The following is a 17,767-nucleotide window of genomic DNA, read 5'->3' as shown; positions in this document are numbered from 1 at the left end:
TAGAGGAACGCATAGAAATTGCTGACAAAGCTGACAGCGAAACCGTTTGTGCAGACTACGGTTATGATCAAGTATCAAATGCGGTATTAAAGCTGCTCCTCACAGAAGGGGTATTTATGCCTGTTTATAAGGGAAGGAAGCCTTTAACACCTTCATTGGTGGGTGGTAACATGACTCGCGACGTTAAAAACATATTTCCCAGCACCACCAGATACCCTAGTGACATTTAGTCACTTGGGCAGTGGGAGCAGACAGGGTTTGGTGAGCTGTGTTTGCAGAAGGACCTTACCCCCCCACCCTCCACACACACACACACACACTAATTCTTCTCTCCAGACAACCTGCCCTTCCTAAGGCCTGGCGCCTGCCCTTTTGCACTGTGAAAAGCTGCAGTGTAGCACTGAATGACCCCACCCCTGATGGAGGACCCTCTGGCATGTACATCTGCAAAGACCCTTCTGCCTCCTAGAGTCCATAGTCTCTCAGTGACCCCACGTGTGACCCAGCTCTCATTTCCCTCAGCAGCCTGCTCACGAGGGGGAAGAGCAGCGGAGCAGTGCCGCTGGGGGAAGGAGCACATCTAACAGCCCTTCCTCTTTGGCTTCTCAACCGTGGGATGGAGACGCTCTGCAGATGGCAGTCCTCCTGCTCACGGCTGCGGTGAGCCATGCGGAGAAGGGCTGGGCCGTGTCACACGGGGTGATTTCTCACAGGGTTCTGTTCCGTGCTAGATACACACCGTGATGCCATCCATCCCGCGTGTCACTTCATTTCACTTACCACAGGTGTCTTCTTTAGATTATTTTTTTTCCTTCATGTGGAGCTTTTTCTTTCTCACATTTCAGAAGTGAGTATGCCACCTGACCTGATGTGCTTATTGGAAAATTTAAGTGGTTGGTGACTGGAGCTGACTCAAGACTTCTCCGCACACAGGAAGAGTTGAAATTTGCAGCAGTAGGAGTCAAAGCCTGTATAAAAAACGAGCATGGGAGTTGTGGAATGTGGACATCTGCAAAGAAGAGTGTGAAGGAAAGAGAAGAGGGAAGTGTGGGGAGATCCACTGTGGAGATAGACTGAGAAGACTGGGTTTTGGCTGACTAGGAGTGGAATTAAGAACCCCTCTTTGTCTGTCACCGGGTCCCACCCCTCCAGCCTCTGGATTCAGGAGGATGTGCTTCATTTTACTGCTCAAGCAGCAAACAAGTCATCATTCACCTCTCCTCCACTGCTGCCAGGGCTCAGCTGCTCCTGTAAAGAGAAGGGGCTGAGAAAGGCTGAGTCAGAAGGGGCAGGTTTGCTGCTGTTGTGCATACTCACAGAGACTGAGTATAAACCACATCTAAATACGGTCTAACACATGCATATCTATACAGTATGGAAGTATAAATGACTCAGGCTGAGAGAATTTACCAACTGGAAGTAGAAATCAGTTGTTTGCACAGCACAACAGCTCAAATTTGTGGTCTTCCTCTCCACAGGAGAAAAGACCTTGGCAGAGGAAGGAGACAAGCTTGGCTGTTCTTTAGTGGGGCCAGCTTGCCACCCTGAACATCTGCATCCACAAGCAACCTGCCTGCATTGCCAATACCTGCGCTGGCCCTGCTGCTCTCCATTCAGGTTAAAGGAAGACTCTAAACTGGAAGCTTCATCAGTGCCTATCAGCAGAAACAATGTATTTTAAGATTTTTTTTTTTTTTTTTTTTGAAAAAGAAGAATAAATGCTTGTATTAGGGCATAATGTCTGAACATTTGTCTGGTAGAAATCTGAACCTCTAGTGCAGCAGAGGTGGCACAGCGCAGTCTGAAAGATGACAACACCATGATGTTACTGTTGCAGTAGTAGCTGTGGAAGTGACTTGCTTCTTACTCCCATTGCATGATCTACTTTTTCGTCAGCGTGACAAACATGCTTCGTTTAGATACAATTAGCTAAAGAGCTTTTAAAAATAATATTTTAGGAAAACCACCACACATTCCCCAAACCCAACAGAATTAACCAATTTTAAAAAACCCCAAAAACTATTTAAGCAGCTTTACAAAGACATTAATATATTTCTGCATCTGCAGGGGCAGCAGTTTAATGATCACAGGGCCCAGCCTGAAAGCAGCCTTACACTTCTGACATCCAGCAAAAGACTAATCCTCAGGGCCATCTTTGTGTATCTAAAAATAAGCGCTTAAGGAATCAGGATCACGTGTTCCGGGGCTAACCGGAATCCCAGCTAGGGCAAACGCTTGCAGGCAACTTTAGACTTCAGGGAATATTGTTGAATAATGTGAAAGGGCATAGTCAAGGTTTGCAAACTGTTAGAAGACACTTTCACCTCTTCTTAGGTAGAACAGAGCCTCTCTCTCTCTCTCAGATTTCAAACTTTCCGTATGGGTAGACTATGTAATAGATTTGGAATCACCTATTTATGAATGCCATATGTTATGTATAACTTTCAGATCGTTGTGAGACGTAACAAGACAGAGTTAATTTAACCAGGGAACAGCCTAGGGACATAGCCCAGATAATATATATCAGCAAATGTTAAATGGACAATGCTGGAGTCATTTTCCTGTTTGACCACCGTTGGGAGAAGCTACACGTACCTGTCTAGGAAAGTTACAGACTCTGGTAGAGAGAACACCAAAAGGCTCCCTGCAGGTCTGCTAAACACTCCTCCCTCTGACATTTCTGAAAGCAAAGATGATGAATTCACTCTGACAATAATAATAGTTCATTGTTTCCAAAGCATCTGAAACATCTGTATTAAGAACACATAATGAAACCCCAGACGAGATTCCAGAGAAGCACACTTGAATTTCTGGAAGACACGTGACTGCAAAAGCTCATTTCCCATTCACTGGCAATGTTGTGACTGCTTGTTGTGCTCGCTGAAGGCAGCGAGATCCTCACTAACAAAACCCTGCCTTACAGGCAGCTGTAAGGGTGTGCTCCCTTCAAAGAGAAACTGTACAGTGACTTTGTACTTGTCAGCGGCCACTTTATTCATCACATGCCTCAACCCAGGGTTACCATTAGATCAGAGTCATACCAAGGAGAGATTTCCAACAGGAACTGCTGTCCCAAGGGGACCAATCACCAGATGCAGCAAAGAATTTACATGATTTTAAATCATTATTGCGTAAACTCTACGGTCAGAGCTTATGTTAACATATTCTCAATTAATTTATTTCTAAACTTCACTGTTACAAGAATCAGGTCTGCATCTCGTGAAGTCTCTTTTCTCCAAACTTGTACTAATTAGCACGGTTAATTTGCCTTACAGGAAGAAGGGCTGTTTGTGCTGTGACAGATCTTTAAACTGAAAACTCAAGACACATGTCAAAACAAACACAGTCCGAAGCTAAGAGAGCATCCAGCATCTGCACACCCTGAATAGAGGTTTTGAAGGCACGCTCGCAGCATGCCTTGGGATGAATGGCACTTGCAGCGTTCCCACGCGGCTCTGTTGTGGAGGCTTATTAGCAACTGCTGAACAGTGAATACTCCTTTCAGCACAGGTCAGATGAGTGGCGCTAATTACCAGCAACTGCTTCCTGCCCAAGGTAACTCACATGTCATGTTGCGGTGAAAACCACGAGTGTCTAACGGACATCATTTCTATTGACACAAAAATTCTCCAAAATCACCTGCTTTTGAGCAAGCTGAAATACAATTATTTCAGATTTGGGCATCTCTGGCAAAAGGCTGATGCACTATCCCCAGGGACTGAGCATAGCCTTTGAGCCTAACAAATGTCTGTGAGACATCTGAAATACAAAGGGAACACACAGCACATTGCAGCACTCTGTGGGAGGGTAACAGGAACAGATGATATTTATATACACAAGTACCAAGCACAGGGTACAAAGGCACACACGAAATGCTGAGCAGAAACGATCTGTGCATGTTTACTTATCCCCTGTCTCTTGAATTACACAGCGTAGTCAAATGGAACTACTTCCATTTTTCCCCAGAAGAGCTATATTCTAATCTTGAAAGAGGTAGAGTTCAAAGAGTTAATCATGCAGTTACCTGCAGTATTATTAAAAGTATTTGTCCCACTTTTTATAGACATATTGTTAAATTATTGAGAAAAATGTAATTCAACACTTGGCTATTTAGCTAATTTCATTTCCATCAGATCTGGTAACACTGGGTAGATTTAAATGTATACCTGTATGTAACTCATAAGGCAAACTAGCTTTATAAAATGCTGTGCATGCAAGTTTTCAGTTAGACTAACCAGGGGGTTGAACCTTGCAGTGTAGATTCTGTTGGTCTCATTCATTATTGAACCTATCAATGGGTCACTCCTCTCTGTGAATGAAGCACTCCCAACTTCTTCCTCTCTCAGGAAAGCTACAGCTAAAAGAAAGAAAAGGCAAAGTTTTAATGTCACCTGGAAAGGCATATATATTTATGTTTTTAAAACGTAATCATTGGATCATTTCATTGGAACCTCCCTTCCAAAAATACTCAGGATTTACTCCACTTGCTGTGACAGGACTCTGCAAATTCTGTATTGATATTGCACGCTGTGGATGCCTATTTGACAGCAGATTTAGCTCTGCTGGCCAAGGCAGTATACCTACTGATACATGGGACCAAGAAATACTGGCATCACGGGATTTGTGATGTTCCCCAGAGAAAACCCCTAGAACTAAGAGTGCAAATGTGGCAGGGTTTCACAAGTGATGCATCCCACTTCTCGTTTCACCACTGCTGCTGTCATATTTATTCCTTATATGGTATTCACAGGCCAAAATACATTCTGAACCTAGAAATTAGATTGTGCATCTGTAACTTCTGATAATATGAGGTATAATGTATTACCATTGTGATGAGAAGCAATGGGATATCAGGAGTGTACCAATTACGATATAAATGATAATGTAACAAATTGTTGGGGTATGCAGATAATTGGCCCTGTGGCAGTCATATATCTTAATTCCCTCCTCACAGAACTACTTGTAAGAATTACTTCTGACTTGTAAGAACCTAATCACCAGACTTCTTTTCTTCTTTTCTTTATCAAGAAAAACAAAGGGCAAAACTAAGGTGGTGTGTGGTTTAACCCCAGCCAGGAACTAAGTCCCACGCAGTACTTGCCCACTCCCCTGGTGGGATGGGGGTGAGAATCAGAAGGGTAAAAGTGAGAAACTCGTGGGTTGAGATGCAGACAGTTTAACAGGTAGAGCAAAAGCCGTGCACGCAAGCGAAGCAAAGGTCTATCCTAGCCGAAACCGGGACACCGTTATATGCTGAGCATTCCATCATAAGGTGTGGGATATCCCTTGGTCAGTCTGGCTAAGCTGTCCCAGCTGTGTCCCTTCCTAACTCATTGTGCACCCACCCCCAGCCTGCTCGATGGTGGGGTGGGGTGAGGTGAGAAGCAGCAAAGGCCTTGGCTCTGTGTAAGCCCTGCTCAGGGGCAACCTGAGCAACCCCTGCTCAGGGGCAACCTAAAACATCCTGGTGTTATCAACACTGTTTCCAGCACAGATCCAAAGCACAGCTCCATATTAGCTACTACGAAGAAAATGAACTCTACCCCAGCCAAACCAGCCCTGCGGTGTTCTTGCCTGGACACAGGAAAAGACCTTTTCTTTTGCTCTGCGCCCTACTTGTCCTGCTCAGTGCTGAAGAGGGGGCTGGTAAGAGGGAATCAGCCATCTTGGATAAAGAAAATCAATTTCAAGTGAATAAAGCTTCCACAATTAGTGGAAGAGAATGGGAGCTAGAAGCTAGCTCAGATGCTGAAGTGACCCTGGAGGATGTTTCTTGACATATATGGTCTTAATAACTTGTTTTGTTTCTTTCTCTCTTTGTAGCATTGATCTGTTACTGCAAATCTGTGTTATTAAATACATTGCTTTAAACTTAAATCTTGAGAAGAATCTGACTCTGAGTGATCTAACACACAGTTGAGAGGTTTCTGATATAAAAAGACGCAGAGACGTTCATTCACCCATTTTGATACTGGGCACGTTCCACACAAGGGTGCTTTTCCCCCCAGGTTGTTAATTCCAGTAAATGGTAGTGTCGGGACTTGAGCTGCTGGAACTGTTCCACTGGCTAAAATAAGATGCTAAAGACCTTGACAGCATTCCGATTGGGAAACTGGTGTTATGGATCCTTCTTTCAGCACATTATGCTCAGTTTTTCTTTTCTCTGAGAAAACAAACAAATTGGTTTAGCAGTTACAGCAATTCATGGGCCATAAGGGTATGAATTAGAGGTTTTAAATGTCTGGACCAAACTAAACATAACATACATTCAGAAACTCTAACATACTTGTTATGCAAACCAGATTTTCTTCAGACTCCTTATTTTGGTAGATCAGATTCTAAGCCATTTCTATAAGAGACATTATCAAAGAGGAAAAAAAAAAACAGGAAAGATAAATTTTACATGCACTACTAATTTGTTTTTGTTAGGGAATCACACTGCCTGGAAAATTAACAATTTCTTCATGGCTCTTCTCCACCTACAGGCAAAACCTATTTTCCTCCTTGCCAGAATTCTGATTTACTTTGAGGGTCAAAGGAGAGGTGCATCAGTTACCACAATCCAGCCTTGCCAAGTAGGTGTAGGTATGCAAATTCCTCTCTAGTATCCCGTGGTCGTTAGGAGATTCAGCGCCTTTACATGCTGACCCAAGCATGAACACCTTGCAACAGACCGAGGGACATCTGGGCAGACAGAACTGGCCACACGTTCATGGAGCCCGGCCATCCAAACAGTGACTCAGAGAATGTGGCTCCTACAGGGCTGCTGATTATCTCAACAGGAGGAGCCTATACGGGAAACTGTATGAAATCAGATGTATTAATGTCAGCTTAAAAATAGACAAAGATGCCACAAATCTTGCACCTATCTACCTCTGCTAGTACAGGAAAGACAGAAGTAATTATTGTAATGTATGTTCAAGGCTCACCACCACGTGGTGGATTAAAATTTCTATGAAGTTGGTAACAAAAAGATTTTTTGAAATCATTATTACAGCTAGTAGTAGAAGAAAAGCCTTTCCTGTTATTGGCACTTCAGGTTGTGTAATGCAGAACCATAAATTACAAAATGGATTATAATCCTAAATCACATTGCCAAAAAGACTCATTACTTTATTTGAAACTGGGGGGGTGGAAGGCAAACACAATTTGGAGACTTTTACACCCCTGAAAATAGGCATAATTGCTTTGTTCAGATGCTGGGAAACCCAAAGAAAAACTGGAACATGAAATTAGGAAGATTAATTTACAACAGAAACATTTACTGATACTCCACAGTACAAAGCCTTCTTCTGCCAAAACAGTATTTTCTTACAAGACTTTCTCCCAGCAAGTCACAGTGCTATGCACTGTGCATCACAACCTTTTCAGCTGTAATTCAGAGAACGCCCTTAATTTTGTTGTTTGGAAAATACGCTCAAATGTACCTGAAAAATCCATATGATCAAGCATGGAAGCCACTAAAATACAGAATCTGTGAGGAAAACAATTTTAAAATCTGATAAACTGGTGATTTTCAAGCAAATGTAAGTCTCAGTAAATTTTCCATGGGAAAACTTTATTTTAGCTATTGGCAGATTCTATGATGTAGCTTCTAGTAAAAAAAACCCTGCTACCCAGGCAAGTGGAATGCCGTTGAGCTACTCTGGACACTCGCTGAATTAGACTTTCTCACTTGCAAACTATGATTTTAATAAATGTCACTGTAGCTAGGGGTGAAAAGGAGAAAGGGATGGATACTCCATGGATACTCCAAGTAATGTATGCAAACCATCCTCTGCAAGCAAGATCCTCTCTACAAGCAATAAAAGCAGTAACTTGGAGTCATCTTTCGCTTGGCCACTGGCTCTTCTCCTCTGCCCATAGCCGTACCCCACACCACCTCCACTGACTCATAGACATTAGGTTTTGCGGCTGACTGCGCACCCCAGCTTAGGTTGCTGGAAGGGTTGGTTGCTTCCCAAGCCACAGGGGAGCCTGAAGTTGTTCTGCCCATCAGACATCCTGGCTGGCTGCCTTTCCAGCTAGCTGGTGTCCGTTGACTCTCCGCAGCACTTCTGCCAGCTGCGGTTCCCTATTCACCCTCACCATAGCAGTCCAGAGCCGTGCAGACTGGCACAGGTGTCTGGATGATAAAACCAATTTCCTAAACAGACCTCAACCTTTCCTTTTTTCCTCAGCCATGAATTTCTTTTACCCAGAAGTCCAGACTACAGTTCGGATGATCATTTAATCTGGGCACAGTTGTGTTGTCCTTGTCCTCAAAGCATAATTGCAACTTCCACAGTCCCATGACTTTTACTACAGGGTCCTTTTTTAACAGACTTGAGACAAGAAAATCCCACCTTTGAGTGGGACTTCCTTAGCTCAATGCAAACCTGTTCGGACACCTTGCGCTTCCGCTACTGGTGCTGCTACAAGGATTTGCATTTTGGTACACGTTTTGAAGGGTTGTGTTGTGGCTGCCAACATACAGTTCTGGGCAGAGGGAAGAAATCAATAATATAGCTGCAGCCAGGCAATCGCACTGGCACCCACATTCAGCAACAAGAGTTTTAATGTTCACTTGAACGAGGCACGTGGTTCCCAAAAGTCTGACACAGGAAGACTCCACTGTAAAAGCACAGAATAAAGGGAACCTGTTTCATCCTGACCATTAAACCTTTTCATTCAGCTTCTCCTGCTCCCTATCAGATGCCAGAGGAGCAGGCAGCCCATCTGGGTTTCTTGTACTATCCAGTTTGTGGGGGAAGGGAGGATTCTCTTCTCCTTCAGGCCTTGGGCTATCAGCCTTAAATTGGGAAAGATATGTTCTCATCCTCTCACACTGTGGCAAGCTTAAGCACATTACAGCTTTCTTCCTTAACAGCTAAGATTGATACAGAGTGTATTTGTGAATAAAACCACCTCAGGGAAGAATTTGTTCTCCATCTACCAATATCCAAAATGGTTCTCAGAAAAGCAGTACAAACCAGATCATTTCCAATAAATGATACTTAAGTAATTCCAGTGAATGACCCAAAAGAAACATACGCATGGAGGACCAAGCACTTAGTCCATTCCGGGCTGGTACTAAAGTTAATTGTTTGGCCAAGGTCACTGGACAAACACCATTTAAAATTAACTCCTTTTTATTTTTTCTGCATTGGGATGAGCAAGGACACCAAAACTAATCAGAACTGCTGTGGATACCAAGCCCCCTGGTGACTGTTTTGTCAGCACAGCAAGGGGCTTCTCAAATTATCACACATTTTAATAAGGAAACATTGCAGTAACTACTTGTGTTTATACTGACAGGGAACAAACAATATACCATGCACTCCAGACACTCCATTATCCTCCTTTGCCTGCGTCTCATGCTATCTCAAGGGTTTGAGAGTTTCTGTAGTAGCCTGTGTGGGTTTGGCTGCACAGCTAATACAGAGCTAAAATATACTGTTGGCAGTAGAATAAATAAAGTTTTCCAGTGAGTGTACTTGGTTTATGTTGTGTATACAGTTCTCCTCTGTGGGCCATTATAACTGTAGTCCTGGGCCTACTCTGGGCTCAATCCCAAGAAAACCCCAGAGAACTGGTACAACATTTTCAGCATATTTGCAGCAAAAAAAATAACAACCCAAAAGCAAACAACGGCAATTTCTCTAGAACCCCCTGGTTTACCAGTTACTGCTCTTCTAAGCCAGCTCTAAGTCACAATTAATAAACACTCCTTTTAGTTTTCCATGAGCTGTCTCTAGGCAGTGATTTGTGTTATAGATACTTAACATAGCTGCTGCCATAACACTCCCTCTCCTACTAACACAGTTGCATTGCTATATCAGCACAAACTGCATCCCCAAATATCACAAGCAACGATAAGCACAGGTTTCTAATATACATGACAGCTGTCAAGTAGAAGAGCTGAGTTCCTATCTTTATTTATCAAAACTACCACTTCTCCTGAATCCTTCTCAAAACACCAGTGTCTCAGCTGATCCACGCAGGGGCTCCTTAGTTCATATAGCTGTCCTTGAACTCAAGCATAGCATCTCTTCATGCTCCACAGGCAGCGACCTCCAAGCTTTTGCACTAGAATAAAAAGTAACATGTTGTTAGACAGCATCACTTCTCTGGATAGACAGAATGGTGACTGAGCCCCAACCCTTAGCTGTGATCTGAGCTGAATGGCTTCATAGGCACCATGATGTCTGTAACCAATGGGTAGCTCCAGCAAGGGGTAAAAGAGGCTGTAATAACAAATGCTACAAATACAGGTGTCAGCAAGTTCCCATTCAGAGAAAAGCCTACTGAAGACTAAAATCAATGAGGAAGTTATGTATTTTCATTTCTTCACTAAAACTTATTATTTGGCAGACTGTTTCTATGTATCCATTTACTTTCTCACACCCAGCTTGTACAAGACCAGTTTCCTCAAGTTAAGAATGCTCTGTTCATGGAAACATGAACTCAAAGAAACCTCTTCTGAATTGAAAAGAATTATTATCTTGAGCATGGGCACTTAAGATTCTTCTCTGCACTCCTAAATCAGGATCATAATTCACAAATGTTGTCTTAATTTACTTATTTCACAGGTGAGCACATGTAGCACATTGATTAACTAGAGAACACCTGGAAGATTACAGACACGGCCTGTCCCCCTCAGTCTTGCAGGTGAAAAAAATCTAGAAAAACTATTCCCTATACTGATTTCAAAGTCAGAAGCCACAAGTCAAGAAAATCTTACACAGGATTTCCTTGAGTTACCCGTGAAGACATGCTATGAACATACTGCTGTGTACTGTCCCATCAGCTCTGCTTTGGAGGTCTATCACGCATACAAGGTATTGGTTTTCATTACAGGACCTGAGTGGATTTGGAGCACTGAAGGTCTCAGACAGGGAGTAACTGCAATAGCCAATGACAGGTATTTGGATGTCGAAACCAGAATTCTGTTCCAAGACTATTTGCCTTACCTATGTAACCGTATCTCTCACGTCATGCAGCACGATCCTGGTCCCCGTGTTTTCTAGCTATACACCACCACAGCAGGGGGAAGCGTGAACTCAGCTTGCCCAGTGCTGAGGCCACATTTCTCTGGCACGCAGCTTGTGGCCTTTGGGTGTGATGTGAGCAATCAGGCATCACCCCTGGGGGGTCCCGTGCTACCGCGGCCTTTGTACCCAGCTGCTCTAACACCGGCTGACACGCGACCTCCTCAGCAGCTTACGGAATTAATCGCATCAGCACAGTCACGGTGCGAGCGCCTTGCTTTGCCGACCTTTCCTCCTCATGTCACATGCGTTCGCAGAAATCACCCGAGGCCCAGCCCTGCCCCGCGGCAGGGAGGGCGCCGGGAACCGCAGAACGTGTCAGGTTGGAAGGGGGGTGGCAGTACGGCCACGCTGCCCAGCCGGTGGTCACGGGGGCTGCAGGCGCCCCGCTCAGCCCCTGCAGACGCGTACAAGGCCGGTGACGGGGCCCTCCGAGGGGCCCCGGGGCTGAGAGGGTCCGGTAGGACTCGGCCAACACACCACAGGCGACGGGCACCGTGGCCAGGGGCGGCGAGGCGGAGCTCGCCGCCGGGAGGCGGCTCAGCGAGGCAGGGCTAGACACCAGAGCGGGGCGGGGGGGAGCGGCGGAGGCCCCCCGAGGGCGGGAGAGGGCAGGTAGACCCGTCACTCCTCCCGCCGCGTGAGGAACCGTGTTGAGGGGGAGAGAGAGCGGGAAGAGCGCCCTGCGGAGGCGGCCGGAGCTCTGTCCGGGACAGAGACCATACGGAGAGGAGGCGGCTGGGGCGTGAGGCGGCAGAGCGGGGCTATAATCTCTTTCCCTCTCCGCGGTGCTAATTAACGCCGCCGTCCGTTAGCCAGCAGCCCGCCGTGAGGCGCGGGCTCGCGCGGCAGATTCCCCTGCAGCCCGGGCGGCGCAGCCGCCCTCGCTAAACTCCGCGTGACCTTTGGCTTCGCTCGGCGCTCGCCAGGCTCTTTCCTCAGGGGCTCGCTCCTTGCAGCAATCGCCGCGGGCGGCCGCGCCCCGGCTCCCCGCGGTTCCGCTTTCGGGTTGGCAGGCCCCGCCGTGATTTGTTTGCCTCAGGCGTTCGCGTTCTCGTACTTCCGCTTTTTAAAGCGAGCGGCCGAAGGCGGGCGGGTGAACGGTACCATCGGGCATTTCCACCTCCCTCCCCCCCCACTTCCCCAGGCCACCTGAGGGCGGCCACCCCCCTCTCCCTTCGCCCCCACCGCCCCGTGACGTCACCCCAGGTGCTTCCCTCCGCCCCGAGGGCGGGGTCCCGCCGCGACGCGGTGGGCGGGGCGAGCAGCGCGCATGCGCCTGGCGGCGGCGGCAGCGAGACCGGCTGTGAGCGTATGTGCGAGCTCGCCGCTCCCGAGTGGTGGGCAGCGCGCGAGGGGTCGGGAGCTTGCCGGCCTCCGGGCGGGCTCGCGCTCTGGCCGCCGCCATGTCCGCGATCATCGAGCAGGAGTTCCAGGAGATCGACGCCACCAACGACTGGCAGGCGCATTATATGGTGAGCGAAGGGGGTCGCTGGGCTCCTGTCCCGGCAGGAGGGGAGAGAGGAGGACAGGGGGGAGGGCGGCGGGGCGGTAGCGTGCGCTGCCGGTACGCGCCGCCTCAGCGGGGAGCGGAAGTCGCTGGGCCACGGCTCTTTCTCAGGTGCACGCAGCGAAACTGCGGCCGAGCGCCGCGCATGCTCCCTGCGTGCGGCTGCGGCGGCTCCCTCGGCGAGGGGGGTACCGCGCAGGCGCCCTGTGGCGTGCCGTGCCGCTGCGCCTGCGCACCGTCCCACGGTTGAGGCGCTGGCGGCGCTCTGCGCTTGCGCGGGCTCGCCGGTGGCCGGGGCTCTGTGCCCGGCCGCTAGCTTGGGGGCTCGGGGGGGCTTGTCCCGGCGGCCTGATCCGAGCCGGGCCAGGGTGCTTTCCTCGTGGCTTCCAGGCAGAGAGAGAGGGGAGTTAGGCCTGGTGATAGTGCCCATCCGGCCGAGGCTTGCCGTCGCCCCTGGGTTCGCGGCGCTGCCGCCGAACCGCTGTGCGGCGGTTCCTCAGCCACCCGCCCGTTACCGCCGCCGCCACCTGCGTGGCGCCCGCGGCAGGCCGGCCCCGGTGCCTTTCAGCAAGCGCGGCGTTTGCCCGGCTCTTCCCGGAACAGTGAGGGTGCTGGCTGGGCGGCAGCAGTCAGCCTCTGGGCCGGCCCCGTAACGTGGGGCTTCACGTGTACGCGTGTAACGCCGGAGCAGTTCCTACGCTCCGGGTTTATTTCACAGCGCTTTTCTTTTCCCCCAGTGAGGAAGAGCGGCCCCAAAGAGGAGCTCTCCCCGCAGGCTTGGAGCTGTGCTTTTCCTCTGCATGACTTAGGAGTCGTGTCCCACATAGGTTCTCTGTAGGTGTGCGTTGCTGAGCTGCGGTTTGAATGTAGCAGGGAGTAGGAGAGACAAACCCCACAAGGTTAGGGAGACAGAAGCGTGTGGGGAGGAATTCTGCCGCTGCTGATCCTTCATGAGGCAGAGGAGTTACGTACACGTTGCACCTGGCTGATCCAGGCCGAACAAGTTAGCTTTAGCGGGTCGTTTTAATATCATTTAGTTGTACGTGGGGAGGGAGACTGAATGGAAGATTATGTATGAAGCGCTGCTGAACTGTGTGTGGAGATTTCCCGCACTTTATTACAGTTGGGCTTAAAAACCAATAATCTTTCAATAAAGTTTTTTTAAAATATTAGAACTCTTATCTTTCCCTGATTTTGCGAACTCAGGACTTTTTTTCAGGGTGCCTAACACGTTTGTGTTACAGTAATACCAGAGAATACAGATCTGCTTAAAAGCACAAAGAGAAAACAGCAAATTACGGTTTCAATATCACACACTTGTACCAATATACTCTTATTTTCTGACCACTTGTTTTTACACTGAGTTTTTGTTCAGGAAGGTGTTTTTATGTGGTAGTGATGTATAATGTACTTGCCCTGAGAAATGTAAGTTTCTTGGAGGGAAAAAAAAAAAAGCACTAGGGTTTGGGTTGTTTTTTTGCTGAGACCAGTTTTATGTAGCTGCCCTTCAGTGACATGAAATTGCCAAGGCTTGTGGTAAAATCTTATGAGGCTTGGAATATTTATGTTGACTCCCAGAGCTCCAGTCCAATCTGAATTAATGACTGAGTAAATAATTCTGTCTTTATTTTATTTTATTTTTTACCCTTGTGTAATATGCCTTACATTATATCTGGCATTTGGTTTATTTGTCCAGTTTGTGGAGTCTAGATTGTATGTGGAAAAACTGATTTTAGAATTAGTCATTAACTTCCTTAGGTTTAATTTCTTTTTAACCACACCTCCTCCCCATCACCGTAGTAGTGTTTCTAGCTGTTTTAATGTTTCTTGACCAAATTACATGTCTGTTTCTGTGCATTGAGGATGCCAGTGCTTAACAAACCAAACAAACACATACTCTCCACAAAAATATGTTGCATCCTGTTATGGAGTGCTACAAAATTTGCATTTCATGGGAACTTGGTTGGGAATGCCTGCTGGGTGTATTTGACGTGGTTGCTCCCAAAGCTTGTAAGCCATGTAAACTAAAGAAGATGACAAGTTCCAGTGCACGATAGCAAAATAAAAAAGCCCAATTGTCTCACAGATCAAGAGATTTTTATAGGAAGATGTAGAGCATTGTGCTTTTATGGTTGCTGCTCCACAGTATGGTTTAGGTTCTTCACAGGTTGGCCCTGTAGCTAAGTAATGTCACACAGCAGGTGCTAAAAAATGGAGCTTCATTATGTATTTTAGATTTCTACTGAAGTAATTTTTGGCTGTGTGGATTGTCTGGGAATATATAGGGTATTCGGGAAGTTTGAGAAGGCAAAGAAGATACAGGAAAGATAGAGAAGACCAAAGAATGCTTAGTTGGAAAGAGAAGTTTGCAAGCTCTTTGGATCGTAGAGATCACACGTAGCAACATCATCTAAAAATGAAAGGGAGAATCAAAATAAAATGCTGTTAATTCTGTATTATACAACACATCTGCTGAGGTGGCATCAGTGCAGAGATACAGTGGGATAGTTTGGCTTGTTGGAGGCTGCTCGTCCATAGCACTTTAGCCATGTTTTCAGCTGTCCACGTAAGGCAAATCTGTCAGTGTTAGTGAAGCTGTGGAAAAGGCAGAGGCAAAAGACCAAACCCCAACAACTGGACATTCAGAGCACGTGAACAGCATGCTGGTGAAATAGCGTGTAAAGGAGTGTGTTTGAGTATCTTTGGAACTCAGGCTATTGAAAGGCTGATGTTAGTGCCTGGGGAGAAGCAGGCTGTGATTTCACATTGATATTTGTGAATCGAGAACTGTTCCTTCATACTGGATCATATTTAACTGCTACAGCTGTATGGGTTGAACTGTCAAACCACCAAGAATAATCTTGTGGCTTCTTAGGGTTCTATGCTGCTGGGTTGGTGTAAAGGAGCCAGCAGTGTACAGTGCTGTCAGTTCTAGCTATCCCAGTCTTGTTACTGTGGGAGATAACATGCAAGCATAGTAAATACTGGGGTGTCGTGTTTGTGTGCCACTCCCACCCCCCCTTTGTCCCTGCTACATCAGTTACTTACCAAACTCTTGCTTTTATGTTAGTTTGGTGGTGTTAGCCAAATGTGGGAAGGTCTAAATGGCAACAGCTTGGCCAAGGATGAGACACGTTTTCTGAGTGAAAAATAACTCTAGGTATAGTAAAAGTTCATTTTAAAATGTTAATAATTAACAGCCTTGATTTAATGTATAATGAATAAGCTTCAAAGCCTTACGATAGGATGCATAGAACACTAATCAGATTACTGGCTATAAGTAAGTTGCTTTTTTTTTCTCTTTTAAAGGAAATTCGACATAAATCCACTGACTACCCTCACAAAGTTGCAAAATTAGCAGAAAACAGAAATCGAAACAGATACAGAGATGTTAGTCCATGTAAGTATCTTTTCTGTAACTATTGAAATAAACTTTAGACTTTTTACTTACCCAGTTTACTGTTAAATACCATGCCTGATAAATCATCGTTGTTGTAAGTTTTGTATTTTGTTTATTTCTGTAGACATGTTTTCTGTGGTGGATTTTTTTTTCCCATAATGCATATGCAAATTTGTAGAGCAGCAGGGAGAAAAGTTTGCAGCTTGAGCTCGTTGTGCCGAACGGTGAATGAGAGATGATTGCAACTCGTAGTTATTAGTATATAGGTAAATGCTTGTGAGTTGTAAAGCAGTATTTTAAAAGGTATTTTTCTCATAAGGAAATTATTTAATATTGCTTTATCTGTTATTAAAAAAGTTGACATCTGAGCACGGGAATTGGGTTAATAATCCTTGACTGACACAAAGTTTCCTTTTGGCTAAGTGACTCTGCACATTTATAAGAGTGTGTGGATAGATGCCATTCAATTTCAACTGTTGCTTTAAAAGAATACTTGAGATTTAAAAAATTGTATCTGCGTGGAAGAATGTAGGCATGAAGTTGTTCTTTATTACTCAGAGCAAGTAGATACGGTATGGAGTGCTTACTAACTGCTGTAAAATGGTCTTTGTGACATAAAAGATCTTCCATCCTGGGTGAAGACAGCTTTTTGTTTATCACCTCCTTCGCTACTGAAATGTGGTGGATTTTTTTCATCAGCATTTACTTTAGAAACCATAATCCAAAGTTGTTATGAAAAGCCAGGTGAGAGAAAGATTACCAGTATGTACTTACAGCTGGAGAAGGCTATCATAAATCACTTTTTAAAAGGACTAGGAAAGATTTAGCACAGCCTTACTTTTTCTGCAGAATAGTGAAGTTGAAACAGGTTTGCGTGTTCTTTAGTACAGTTTCCCAGGGCACCAAAGGCTCACAGAGGCCTCCTTGTTCCAGGATCTAGACTTTTTGAAGTGTTGCTGGTGTATTGGGGCTTTTTGTTTGAGAACCCAATCTGAATACCTTATTGTAAGATTTGGAGAAGTGCTGAACTCCTTGTTTCCAGTTGAAAGTTGTGGTGACAGCGTGTGCATAGCACTTCTCAAAATTACACGGAAAGGGTCTCGGGTTGAGTCACGCTGGTCGGACGCAGCGCTCGTTAGAATGCTTCCAGAACACCAGCTTGCTCTGTGTGCTCACACCAAACAGATCCAGCCTGGCTCTGTGCTTGAGGCTCAGTACTGCACTCTGGTGAGGCTGAACTCAGGAGTTCAGTGCCCAGCCACTTCGTGGTGTCTGCATGGCATTCCCCACTACCGACCATTTGAAAAACACGCAGCCCTGAAGAAGGTGCCTGAAGTTAGCCAAGGGGTACTGACTTCTGCTGTGTCCTCAGCAAAGGGCAACAGGCCTTTGCTGGCCCTTTGTTCGTCTGGTCAGAGGGGTTTATGTGTGTGTCCCCAGGTCTGCTGTCCTGTTACAGCACTGCGTTTACAGAGAGAGTGGTGAGGTGCTGGAACAGGCTGCCCAGAGAGGGGGTGGATGCCCCGTCCCTGGAGGTGTTCAAGGCCAGGTTGGATGGGGCCCTGGGCAACCTTGTGTAGATCCAGGCCTGGAGGTTGGGTGGCCCTGCCTGTGGCAGGGGGTTGGAACTCTATATGATTCTTGGGGTCCCTTCCAACCTAGACCATTCTATGATTATATGATTAGCATCTAACCTGTAGTAAAGTAGATCATGTTTAGTTTGCTTGTTGTTTCATATCTAAATTGGGATGGGGAAGGCAAGAGATTGGATTTGGGCCCACAAGACCCAAGTTCTATTTCTGGGTCCAATTTCTGTGTCAGAATTGA

At 46.2% G+C, this 17,767-nt stretch overlaps 1 protein-coding gene and 1 long non-coding RNA gene across 4 annotated transcripts in view; one reads left to right on the top strand and one right to left on the bottom strand.

The window, feature by feature from the left end:
- Positions 1 to 9,876: 9,876 nt before the first annotated feature.
- LOC311189285 lies at positions 9,877 to 11,188 on the bottom strand. The gene is made up of 2 exons (XR_014617159.1): positions 10,953 to 11,188; positions 9,877 to 10,068 (listed from the first exon to the last, which is right to left on the bottom strand). It is a non-coding gene; the product is annotated as an uncharacterized lncRNA (long non-coding RNA).
- A 1,196-nt stretch (positions 11,189 to 12,384) lies between these two features.
- The window catches only part of PTPN2 (protein tyrosine phosphatase non-receptor type 2), a 31,237-nt gene continuing 25,854 nt past the window's right edge, over positions 12,385 to 17,767 (top strand). For all 3 annotated transcript variants that reach the window (XR_014617154.1, XM_084260822.1, XM_084260821.1), the window contains exons 1-2: positions 12,385 to 12,505; positions 15,850 to 15,940. Coding sequence is in view for 2 of the 3 variants with exons in the window: in XM_084260822.1 (XP_084116948.1) it covers positions 12,437 to 12,505; positions 15,850 to 15,940 (160 nt within the window). In the remaining variant the exon portion in view is untranslated. The remainder of the gene's footprint in view (positions 12,506 to 15,849; positions 15,941 to 17,767) is intronic.

Source organism: Gallinula chloropus (assembly GCF_964237585.1).
Source record: "Gallinula chloropus genome assembly, chromosome: 2".
NCBI lineage: Eukaryota > Metazoa > Chordata > Aves > Gruiformes > Rallidae > Gallinula > Gallinula chloropus.
This window is presented reverse-complemented; position numbering and strand designations above follow the sequence as displayed.